A 13,259-nucleotide genomic window follows, 5' to 3' on the forward strand; every position below is an offset into this window, starting at 1 on the left:
TCTTGGAATTTCGGGTGATCAGGCTTTGCCTGACCCATTGGATGGATCATCTGCAGGGGCGCCCAGTCAGGATTCAATCAGACAGTGCCATGGCCGTGGCATATGTCAATCCCCAAAGGAACACAAAAAGTGTCCTTGCAGCCCGGGAATCTGCCAGCATTCTAAGGTTGGAGGAACACTTTGATCCAGCCCTCTCTGCTGTGCATTTTCCAGGGGTGTTAAATTGGCAGGTGGTCAACCTCAGTCAGCAGGCGTTGGACCAAGGAGAATGGTCACTTCACCCGGAGGTGCTTCATTATCTGTTTCTCTGAGGGGGAACTCTCGAAGTGGACTTGTTGGCCTCTTATCCCAACAGGAAGGTACAGAGGTTCGTAGCAAGGTCTTGGGATCCTCTGGCCGACGCCACAGATGCTCTGGTGGCCACTTGGGGCCAGTATCGTCTGATATACGCCTTTCCCCCTCTAAAACTTCTGCCAAGGCTTCTGCGAAGAATGTAGGCAGAAGGAATTCTGGTCATCTTAGTGGCCCCAGACTGACCTCGCGGATCTTGGTACTCGGATCTGGTACAGTTAGTCGCCGATGTTTCTTGAAGACTCCCTCTTAGAGAAGATCTTCTGGCTCAAGGTCCGATCCTCCATCCTGCTTTACAGTCACTGGCTTTAACAGCGTGGCTATTGAAAGCTAGGTGCTGAGGTATAGAGGAGTGTCGGAAACGGTGATTCCCACGCTGTTGAAAGCTTGAAAGTGTCCTTTTAGGAAGATTTATCATTGCTTCGGGAAGGCATACATTGCATGGGGTGAGGTTCAGGGGTCCCCCCCGTTCCTTTTCGGTGGCTAGAATCTTGGAGTTCCTCCACAAAGGGTAGATCAACGCTTGGCCTTTGGAACCATCAAGGGCTAAGTTTCAGCCTTGGCAATTCTTTTCTTTCAACGCCTATTAGCTATGTACTCCTGATTCATACTTTCATTCAGGGGTCTGCCACCTGACTCTCCCGTTGAGGTCTCCGTTGCCTCCGTGGGACCTCAATTTGGTGCTTTTGGTTCTTCAGAAACTGTCTTTTGAAACGTATGCCTGAGATTCCTCTGCTCACTTTGACACAGAAGGTAGCTTTCTTGGTGGCTATTAGTGCTGCATGCAGGGTGTCAGCTGCCTTGTCTTGTCGTTCACCTTATCTAGTGGTCCACAGAGACAAACTTCATCCCTGTCACTCGTTCCTTCCTAAGGTCGTTTCTGGTTTCCATCTAAATGAAGACATTGTGTTGCCTTCCTTGTGTCCTAAGCCTAAACATCCTAAGAAGATTGCCTTACATTCCTTGGATGTGGTTCGGGCAATTGGGATGGATCTGGCAGTGACTGAGTCGTTTAGGAAATCGGACTCGCTATTTGTCCTTATGGATGGACCTCGTAAAGGGCTGGCTGCATCTGCTCTAACAAGATGGATTAGGCAGATGGTACTGCAGGCCTATTCCATTAAGGGTCAGGATCCTCCTTTCCCTGTTAAGGCGCATTGTACAAAGGCGCTCAGTGCCTCTTGGGCCTTTCATCATCATGCGTCCGTGGTGCAGGTTTGCAAGGCGGCCAAATGGTCGTCTGTGCGCACACTTTCACAAAATTTTACAAAATGGATGTGTTGGCATCTACGGACGCTGCCTTTGGTTTTGAAAGGACTAGTTCTCTTTGAGGTTTTTTTTTTTTTTTTTTCAGATGAGCTCCAATTGTTCCTGGTTGATCTCTTGTTACCTGGTTGGCTAGGTTTAGTCTTTTGGGAATTTTTCTTCTGCTGTTTTTTTTTTTCATATTTGACACTGCTTTGGGATGTCCCAATGGTCAAGAAGATTCTGGAGCTGTGTCCATCAATGAATGAAAGAGAAAATGGGATTTTTGTCTTACCATAAAATCCTTTTCTCTGATGTTCATTGACTGACGGACATGGCTACCACCCCTCTACTGAGTTGGGTTATATTTCTTGTGACATTGTTTGCAACAAAACTGTTGCAAGAAAGTGGGAGTATACCCCCTGGGACTGCCCCATAGGCTTGGTAAAGTTTTTTTTTTCCCTGCCTAGTATCCTAATCCTGTAGGGGGCAGCATAACCCAATGGTCAAGAAGATTCTGGAGCGGTGTCTGTCAATGAACATCAGAGAAAAAACAATTTTTGTGTTGCTGTGTGATAAGTTTTTCATTTCCCCCCTTATTTGGTCTTCATGAGCAGTACATATATTGGGAGTTCACAGGATTAAGACTGTCCTGTAGTTAACAGCAGTATGGGATAAATATGGGAGTGGATATGACCAGAATAGTAGCCCAGAGATTTTACCCAGTGTCCTACTTTTGGGGGGCTGGCTAAGTGTCACAAAAGATATAGGTCAACTACAGCCTCTTGGCTGGGTTTGGGTGTCGTCCTCCATCTCCATTCTAGTTGAAGTGAGGGGATTGTAAGAAAAATGTTGAAATATTGCTTGTACTATAGTGAGATCTGAGCTTTGTTTATGTATACTTTGGAACTGAAGAGCATTTGGTTATGAACTGGGTTACAGCCCTTTTCATGCATGGATAGGTCACACAATTTCACAAATTCTCTTTACTTATGGTAAGAAGTATTGGTTTGCTGGAAAATTGAAGGTCATTACATTGCTAGATGATTTCTCCACTCTTTACGAAGTTCCTCTTTATAGTAAAAATAAAATTCGGATAAGCTAAAACTGCACTTCTCTGTGTAATGTTTTCTTTGCTCTAAAGACGTAATGCTTACCACATAGGGCGCCACTAGTTTTCTGAACTATTTTCCTGGAGACAGATTTCATTTATTTTTTGACACCCTCAAATGTAATTGATCTAGAAAGCAAATTCACCAGTGTAGATCCAAAACCTGTAGAAAATGTGTATTTGTGCTTATAAGATATGCTGATTAATACTGCAGAATGTTAAATCAACCCGCAGCCAAAATGTTCATCAGCATTGAATGTTTCCAACTTTCTTTCTCTGACTTTGATGGATAGACCCCTATGCATTAGAGATGAGCCCCCATGATTGTAGCACAGGAATTCAAGGAACACTAGTATTTTAAAGACCCCCCCTCCCAGACAGATAATGCCCTCGGGCTTGGAATTCACACTGCAGGCCCCCCTGGCAGGGAGGAATGGAGTTACCTGGATAAATGTGGTATTTTGTATGTTGTGTGTGTCTATGATTTAGTTGGACGTGTGATCACATGTACAGTGGATGCTCCAAATTCCGTGCAAAGATGGTCTCACCTTTCACTGTTCTACTATAGGGCTGAAGTTCACATTCCTGCTGTGTCAGTGCAGTTTGGTTTGCTGCTGGAAGCATATTGCCGGGGCAGTGTGGGACACATGAAGGTGCTCTACAAACAGGTAACCATCACAAAACTATAAAGTGCTCTTACTGGCCACCTTCTTCACAAGCTATTTATATGTAGACTAGCACAACCGTTTCCATGCATAGGATGATATGTTTGGGTACATTTTGCTGGTCTACATCTAACTTGCTTTTGTCACTGTTAGCTAATTATCTCATTGCTATTGGATATAGAATCTTAGGCCTCTGGTGGGATTGTCTCAGGTCTGTAATGAATCACACAAAACGTTTAACTTTTTCTAGATAATATAAAGTGCATCCGGAAAGAATTCCTACCGCTTCACTTTTTCCACATTTTGTTGTGTTACAGCATCATTCTTTCCTCGAAATTCTAAAAAAAAAACCCATAATGACAATGTGAAAGAAGTTTGTTTGAAATCTTTGCAAATTTATTAAAAATAAAAAAAATAAAAAAAAAATCACAGCCTTTGCTCAATACTTTGTTGAAGCACCTTTGATACCAATAACAGCCTCAAGTCTTTGAGTATGATGCTACAAGCTTGGCACACCTATTTTTGGGCACGTTCTCCCATTCTTCTTTGCAGGACCCCTCAAGCTCCATCAGGTTGGATAAGGAGCGTGGGTGCACAGCCATTTTCAGATCTCTTCAGAGATGTTCAGTCAGGTCCAAGTTTGGGCTCTGGCTGGGCACCTCAAGAACATTCACAGAGTTGTCCTGTAGTCACTCCTTAGTTATCTTGGCTGTGTGCTTAGGGTTGTTCTCCCCAGTCTGAGGTCCAGAACGCTGTAGAGCAGGTTTTCATCAAGGATGCCTGTACATTGCTGCATTCATCTTTTCCTCGATCCTGACTAGTCCTGACTAGTCTCCTAGTTACTGCCGCTGAAAAACAACCCCACAGCATGATGATGCTGCCACCACCATGCTTCACTGTAGGGATGGTATTGGCCAGGTGATGACCCTTGCCTGTTTTTTTCCAGACATGACGCTTGCCATTTAGGCCATAGAATTCAATCTTTGTTTCCTCAGACCAGAGAATTTGGTTTCTTATGGTTTGAGAGTCCTTCAGGTGCCTTTTGGAAAAACTCCATGCGGGCTGCCATTTGCCTTTTACTGAGGAGTGGCCTCCATCTGGCCACTCCACCATACAGGCCTGATTGGTGGAGTGCTGCAGAGATGGTGGTTCTGAAAGGTTCTCCTCTCTCCACAGAGAAACGCTGCAGCTCTCTCTGAGTGACCATCGGGTTCTTGGTCACCTTTCTGGGCCCTTCTCCCCCGATCACTTAGTTAAGCTGGGCAACCCGCTTTAGAAAGAGTCCTGGTGATTCTAAACTTCCATTTACAAATGATGGAGGCCACTGTGCTCCTTTGGGACCTTTAATGCTGCAGAAAATTTTCTGTACGCCTCCCCAGATCTGTGCTTCGATACAGTCTAGTCTCGAAGGTCTACGGACCATTTCTTGGACTTCATGGCTTAGATTGTGCTCTGACATGCACTGTTAACTGTGGGACCTTCTAATAGACCGGTGTGTGCCTTTCCAAATCCTGTCCAATCAACTAATTTTACCACAGGTGGGACACCAATCCACAGGTGGACCCCAATTAAGTTGTAGAAACCTCTCAAGGATGATCAGTGGAGACAGGATGCACCTGAGCTCAATTTCGAGTGTCATGGCAAAGGCTGTGAATACTTATGTACATGTGGATTTTTTTTTTTTTCTTTTGTTTTTTATTTTTAATAAATTTGAAAAGATTTCAAACTTTTCACGTTGTCAGTATGGGGTATGGTTTGTAGGATTTTGAGGAAAATAATGAATTTAATCCATTTGACAATAATGCTTTAACATAACAAAATGTGGAAAAAGTAAAGCGCTGTGAATACTTCCCGGATGCACTGTGGAGGAAATAGTCACTGGTTGCTGTGGAATGTAGACTAAGGAGAGTCCCTTTGATGAGACACTTTCATAAATTAGGCTAATCTTTGTATTGTCATCAAATAAAAGCAATCCTAAAAAATGATGCACCAAAGAAAGGTGGGCTGTGCCCTGCTGAAACAGGGTAATTTATTAAACTACATTAGAAAATTCCTCCTGCTGGAAGTCCCAGTGCCTAAGTGTGCCTGCTTTAAAAAGATAGATACAGTGGGTAAAGAAATGAATTGTGCCCCCCTGCTCTAAAATAATCACATTTGATGCTTTGCAGCCCAAAGACAGATAGTTTTTGTTTTTATCCAGCTGTATTTACCATTTTTAACATCTAAAATATAACGCCAACGTGTCAGAAAACAATTTAGACAAATTCAAAAACCAAATCACTGAGCTGAAAAAAGGATCACACCCCTCCTAAACTTAATCAGGTCTAGCTACTCATCTTCACAATGGCACACGACCTTTAACTGTGATCGATTTGATTAGCACAGCATGAAATTAGCTTTCCTGGAGCATTTCAGTCCCTGGTAGTGTAACTGAAGCAAACAATCAACTGTGGATGCCAAGGCACTGTCAAAAGATCTCCAGGATAAAGTTGTGGACAGGCACAGGTCAGGAGATGGATACAAAAAAGATTCAAAGGCTTTATCAATGCCTAGAAGCACAGTGAAGTCTATAAGAAATTTAAGGTATTTGAACCAACACAGACCCTCCCTGGATCAGAACGTCACTCCAAACTGGATAAAAAAAAAACAGGAGGAAACTGGTCAGAGGCTACCAAGAGGCCTACAGCAACTCTGAAGCAGTTGCAGGAATTTGACTGAGTGGTCATTGTGTACATGTGACAATAATATCACAAATTCTCCACAAAGGTTGCTTGTAAGCAAAAGAATGGCCACATGCAGCCATAACTGAGCTTTAACAAAACGCACCTTGAAGATTCTGAGGCCAAATGGAAAAAGATGTTATGGTCAGATGAGACTAAAATTAAATTATTTGGCCTCAACACCAAACAATATGTCTGGCAGAAATCCAATACCACTTACCAGCAAAATAGCACCATTACTACAGTTAAGCATGGAGGTGGTAATATCCTGTTATGAGGGTGTTTTCCTGCAGCACGGAGTACTCGTCAGGATAGAAGGAAAAAATGGATGGGGCAAAATGCCGTCAAATTCTTGAGGAAAATCTGCTGTCCTCTGCCAGAAACTTGTCAATGGGAAGAGGATTTACCTTCCAACATGACAATGACCCAAAGCACACAAAAATGTCCACACAGCGGTTGAAGAAGAAAAAGGTGAATGTCCTTGCATGGCCAAGTTAAAGCTTAGACTTAAACCCCATTGAAAATCTGTGGAATGACTTGAAGACTGCAGTCCACAAATAGTCACCAACGGTAGAGACATATCCCAACAGAATAAATGCTGTAATTAAAGCAAAAGGTGGTTCAACAAAACTGACACAAGGAGGGTGATCCTTTTTCCAACTTGGTGGTTGTGGTTTCAAGTATACTTTATTTGTGGACAAATGTACAGTGCATCCAGAAAGTATTCACAGCGCTTTACTTTTTTCCACATTTTGTTATGTTACAGCCTTATTCCAAAATGGATTTAATTCATTATTTTCCTCAAAATTCTGCAAACAATACCCCATAATGACAACGTGAAAGAAGTTTGTTTGAAATCTTTGCAAATGTATTAAAAATAAAAAATCCCATGTACATAAGTATTCAAAGCCTTTGCCATGACAAAATTGAGCTCATGTGCATTCTGTTTCCACTGATCTTTCTAGAGATGTTTCTACAACTTGGAGTCCGCCTATGCGAAATTCAGTTGATTGGATATGAGTTGGATATGCACACAACTGTCTATATAAGGTCCTACAGTTAACAGTGCATGTCAAAGCACAAACCAAGCCATGAAGTCCAAGGAAGCTTCTGTAGACCTCCGAGACAGGATTGTAACGAGGCACAGATCTGGGGAGGGGTACAGAAAAATGTCTGCAGCATTGAAGGTCCCAATGAGCACAGTGGCCTCCATTATCCATAAATAGAAGGATTTTTGGAACCACTAGGACTTCCTAGAGCGGGCCATCCAGCCAAACTGAGCAATCTGGGGAGAAGGGCCTTGGGTAGGGTGACCAAGAACCTGACGGCCACTGTGACCGAGCTCCAGCATTTCTCTATGGAGAGAGGAGAACCTTCCAGAAGAACCATCTCTGCAGCACTCCAAAAATCAGGCCTGTATGGTGGAGTGGCCAGAAGGAAGCCACTCCTCCAGTAAAAGGTACATCACAGCCCATCTGGAATTTGCCAAAAAAGCACCTGAAGGAGACTCCGACCATGAGAAACAAAATTCTCTACTCTGATGAAACAAAGATTGAACTTTGGCCTGAATGGCAAGTGTCATGTCTGGAAGAAACCAGGCACGGCTCATCACCTGGCCAATACCATGACTACAGTGAAGTATGGTGGTGGCAGCATCATGCTGTGGGAATGTTTTTCAGCGACAGGAACTGGGGGACTAGTCCGGATTGAGGGAAAGATAAATGCAGCATTGTACAGAGACATCCTTGATAAAAACCTGCTCCAGAGCGCTCTGAACCTCAGACTGGGGCGAAGGTTCATCTTCCAACAGGACAATGAGCCTAGGCACACAGCCAAGATAACGAAGGAGCCAAGATAACGAAGGAGTGGCGACAGAACAACTCTGTTATTGTCCTTGAGTGGCCCAGCCAGAGCCTAGATTTGAACCCGATTGAACATCTCTGGAGAGATCTGAAAATGGCTGTGCACCAACGCTCCCCATCCACCCTGATGGAGCTTGAGAGATCCTGCAAGGAAGAATGTGAGAAACTGCCCAAAAATAGGTGTGCCAAGCTTGTAGCTTCATACTCAAAAAGACTTGAGGCTGTAATTGGTGCCAGAGTTACTTGTCAAAGTATTGAGCAAAGGCTGTGATTACTTTTTTTTTATTTTTTTTTAATAAATTTTCAAAGATTTCAAACAAACTTATTTCTTATTGTCATTCTGGGGTATTGTTTGTAGAATTTTGAGGAAAATAATGAATTTAATCCATTTTGGAATAAGGCTGTAACATAAAAGGTGGAAAACGTAAAGCGCTCTGAATACTTTCCGGATGCACTGTATACAGTATCTCCATAAAAGTGAATACAGCCCTCAGATTTTTGTAAATATTTTATTATATCTTTTCATGTGACAACACTAAAGAAACTACACTTTGCTACCATGTAAAATATTGAGTGTACAGCTTGTATAACCTTGTAAATTTGCTCTCCCCTCAAAATAACTCAACACCCAGCCATTAATGTCTAAACCGCTGGCAACAAAAGTGAGTATACCCCTAAGTGAAAATGTCCAAATTGGGCCCAATTAGCCATTTTCACTCTCCGATGTCATGTGACTGAATGTTGCAAGCTTTCAGGTGTGAATGGGGAGCAGGTGTGTTAAATTTGGTTTAATCGCTCTCACTCATACTGGCCACTGGAAATTCAGCATGGCACCTCATGGCAAAGAACTCTAAGGATCTGAAAAAAGGATTGTTGCTCTACATAACGATGATTGCCAGGACCCTGAAACTGAGCTGCAGCGCAGTGGCCAAGACAGGTTCCACTCAGGAAAGGCCTCGCCATGGTCTACTAAAGCAGTTGAGCGCACGTGCTCCGCGTCATATCCAGAGGTTGTCTTTTTGAAATGGACGTATGAGTGCTGCCAGGATTGCTGCAGAGGTTGAATGGGTGGGAGGTCAGCCTGTCAGTGCTCAGACCATACGCCACACACTGCATCAAATTGGTCTGCATGGCTGTCATCCCAGAAGGAAGCCTCTTCTAAGGATGATGCACAAGAAAGCCCACGAACGGTTTACAGAAGACAAGCAGACTAAGGACATGGATTACTGGAACCATGTCCTGTGGTCTGATGAGACCAAGATAAACTTATTTGGTTCAGATGGTGTCAAGCGTGTGTGGCTGCAACCAGGTGATGAGTACAAAGACGAGTGTGTCTTGCCTACAGTCAAGCATGGTGGTAGGAATGTCATGGTCTGGGGCTGCATGAGTGCTGCTGGCACTGAGGAGCTACAGTTCATTGAGGGAACCATGAATGCCAACATGTACTCTGACATACTGAAGCAGAGTATGATCCCCTCCCTTCGGAAACTGGCCCGCAGGGCAGTATTCCAACATAAAGACCCCAAACACACCTCCAGACAACCACTGCCTTGTTAAAGAAGCTGAGGGTAAAGGGGATAGACTGGCCAAGCCTGTCCCCAGGCGTAAACCCTATTGAGCATCTGTGGGGCATCCTCAAATGGAAGGTGGAGGAGCGCAAGGTCGCTAACATCCATTAGCTCCGTGATGTCATCATGGAGGAGTGGAAGAGGACTCCAGTGGGAACCTGTTAAGCTCTGATGAACTCCATGCCCAAGAGGGTTAAGGCAGTGCTGGAAAGTAATGGTGGTCACAAAGAATACTGACACTTTGGGCCCAATTTGGACAATTTCACTTAGGGGGTGTACTCACTTTTCTTGCCAGCGGATTAGACATTAATGGTGTGTTTAAGTTATTTTGAGGGGACAGCAAATTTACACGGTTATACAAGCTGTACACTCACTACTTTACATTGTAGCATAGTGTCATTTCTTCAGTGTTGTCACATGAAAAGATATACTAAAATATTTACAAAAATGTGAGGGGTGTACACACTTTTGTGAAATACTGTATAATTGATACTGTAGATACATGGATTGTACTGTACTTGTTTTAGGATTCATTTGGAGCACCCAGGGACTGCTACATTCCCCATAACTGGATGTATTACCATAAACACATAATGGTGTCAAGCAATCCACTTAAACAATGTTTGGCTTAAACCGAAGCCAACTACACACAGGCTGAATGTCGGGCCGAATTGGGCAGTTCAAGAGAAACAGGCCGACATTCAGCCCGTGTGTAAAGCAACCAGTCCAACAGCAGCCAGCTATTCGGGTCCTGACTGAAAAAGGTATGCCAATCCGCTCCTGATGCCAATGGCTGAAAGCGCTGACCTGAGTGTTCTGGCGTGGGGGGTGTCCCCTGTCAGAACATAATAGCACAGCAGGGGGATATTGCTGTACTAACATCAGATTTGTTAGTATAGCAGCTCCGACGTGAGCTGTCAGGTTCTTTTTTTTTTTTTTTTTTTTTTTCCTTCAACCTACTGGGTTGAACAAAAACTAGTGGTGTGTACGAGGCTTGAGAGGCCACAAATCCAAGGATAATTTCACACCTTTTCCCCCGTTGGGTGTAAAACAAACACATACACTATATTGTTAAATGTCTTGGTACACCTGCCTTAACACACACATGAACTTGTATTGTATCCCAGTCTTAGTCCATAGGGGTTCAATATTGAGTTGAGCTATAACTGCTTCAACTCTTCTGGGAAGGCTGTCCGCAAGGTTTAGGAGTGTGTCTATGGGAAGGTTTGACCATTCTTCCAGAAATGCATTTGAGGTCAGTTAGACAAGGCCTGGCTCACAGTCTTCGCTCTAATTTATCCCAAAGGTGTTCTATCGGGTTGAGGTCAGGGGTTGGATTTGAACCCTATGGACTAAGACTGGGATGCCAATAAAGCTTGTGTGCATGTTAACCAGTTGCCGACCGCCGCAAGTACATATACTGCGGCGGTCAGCCCCGGCCAGGCAAAGTGACGTACCGATACGTCACTAGCCTGGGAGCCAATAGCGGGCGAGCGCGCGCCACCGGAGGCGCGCTCCCGCCTCGGCTCGTTCACGGACACCTGATGTCCGCCGGTCACTCGCGATAGTCCGATGTGAAGAGAGAAAGGCAGGCGGCTAATGTAAACAAAGCCGCCTGTCATTCTTCCCTGTGTAAAAGCACTGATCTAACGGTCCTGCTATGTAGGACCGTTGATCTGTGCTGTTACACACACAGCCACATCCCTGCACAGTTAGAAGCACGCCCCTAGGGACACACTTAACCCCTCCCTCTCCAATAAAGTTAACCCCTTCCCTGCCAGTGTAATTTTTTACAGTAACAGTGCATATGTATAGCACTGATTACTGTAGTAATGTCACTGGTACCCCCAAAAGTGTCAATGTCAGTCAAGGGTCCGATCTGTCCGCCGCAATGTCGCAGTCCCGTAAAAGAAATCGCAGATCGCCGCCATAACTCGTTAAAAAAAAAAAAAAAATTACAAAAATCTTTCCCTTAGTAAACGCAATAACTTTTGCGCAAACCAATCAAAATACGCTTATTGTGATTTTTTTTTTTTACCAAACATAGGTAGCAGAAAACAAATTGGCCAAAAATGTAAAAAAATTTTGATTTTTACATTTTTTTGGGGGGAATTTCATATAAAGAAATGTGAAAAATATTGTTATTTTTGCAAAATTGTCTCTCTTTTTTTGATTATAGCGCATGATCAAAAAATCGCACAGGTGATCAAATAACACCAAAAGAAAGCTCTATTTGTGGGGAAAAAAAGGACGTCAAATTAGTTTAGGTACAGCATCGAACGACAGCGCAATTGTCCGTTAAAGTCACGCAGTTCCGAATCGCAAAATACCCCCTGGTCAGAAAGGGGGTAAAATCTTCCGGGGCTTAAGAGGTTAAGGCAGGTGTTTGACTAGTTTCATCTCGAAGTATGGTTTTAATTGTATCCACAATGCTAAATGCTTGTATCCATATAACTTAACCAAGAGTTGAAATCCTTAATTCATATATGAATATAATTATTTATCTTCTGGCCAGATGATAGTCCTTCCTCTCCATCCGGGATCTTAAAAGGTACACAGTAGCTTGGGAGGTTGCAAGTATTATTCGGCAGTAAATGCTATCCTGCTCGCATAACCATAGGGCAGTGTCGAACACCAAGAAATTACATTGACTCATTTTGCTCCCAACTGGAACTTTTACAAGATGTATGACATTCTTAGATCCTGGGGAAGCTAGATTAGGAACAAAAACATGTTGACAGATGCCGTTGTCCATGAAGCCAAAAGCTGTTTAAGTGTATTGCTTAACACCAACAGGGTTGAAGATGGTATCCTCTTTATTTTAGGAATTTTTATTTGTGATAAATAGGAGGTGTGTGTACATGTATGTTGTGTGTAATAAATCTATATTTAGTTATTACACACACAGAATGTATGCGTGTGTGTGTGTGTATGTGTATGTGTGTGTATGTGTATACATATATATACAGTGCCTTGCAAACTTTTCGACCTTTTGCCACATTTCAGGCTTCAAACCTAAAAAGATATAAAACTGTAATTTTTTGTGAAGAATCAACAAGTGGGACACAATCATGAAGTAGAACGAAATTTATTGGATATTTCAAACTTTAACAAATAAAAAACTGAAAAATTGGGTGTGCAAAATGATTCAGCCCCCTTAAGTTTATACTTTGTAGCGCCACCTTTTGCTATGATTACAGCTGTAAGTCGCTTGGGGTATGTCTCTATCAGTTTTGCACATCGAGAGACTGAAATTTTTGCCCATTCCTCCTTGCAAAACAGCTCGAGCTCAGTGAGGTTGGATGGAGAGCGTTTGTGAACAGCAGTTTTCAGTTCTTTGCACAGATTCTTGATTGGATTCAGGTCTGGACTTTGACTTGGCCATTCTAACACCTGGATATGTTTATTTGTGAACCATTTCATTGTAGATTTTGCTTCATGTTTTGGATCATTGTCTTGTTGGAAGACAAATCTCCGTCCCAGTCTCAGGTCTTTTGCAGACTCCATCAGGTTTTCTTCCAGAATGGTCCTGTATTTGGCTCTATCCATCCATCTTCCCATCAATTTTAACCATCTTCCCTGTCCCTGCTGAAGAAAAGCAGGCCCAAACCATGATGCTGCCACCACCATGTTTGACAGTGGGGATGGTGTGTTCAGGGTGATGAGCTGTGTTGCTTTTACGCCAAACATAACGTTTTGCATTGTTGCCAAAAAGTTTGATTTTGGTTTCATCTGAC

The 13,259-nt window shown here is 43.2% G+C and overlaps 1 protein-coding gene across 3 annotated transcripts in view; it reads left to right on the top strand.

Annotated features, from left to right (window-relative positions):
* Positions 1-13,259, top strand: part of PIK3CB (phosphatidylinositol-4,5-bisphosphate 3-kinase catalytic subunit beta) — a 278,272-nt gene that overhangs the window by 222,074 nt on the left and 42,939 nt on the right. For all 3 annotated transcript variants that reach the window (XM_082249418.1, XM_082249419.1, XM_082249417.1), the window contains exon 15: positions 3,276-3,375. In XM_082249418.1, coding sequence (XP_082105544.1) covers positions 3,276-3,375 — 100 coding nt within the window. The remainder of the gene's footprint in view (positions 1-3,275; positions 3,376-13,259) is intronic.

Source organism: Pelophylax lessonae (genome assembly GCF_965119305.1).
Source record: "Pelophylax lessonae genome assembly, chromosome: 3".
Lineage (NCBI taxonomy): Eukaryota > Metazoa > Chordata > Amphibia > Anura > Ranidae > Pelophylax > Pelophylax lessonae.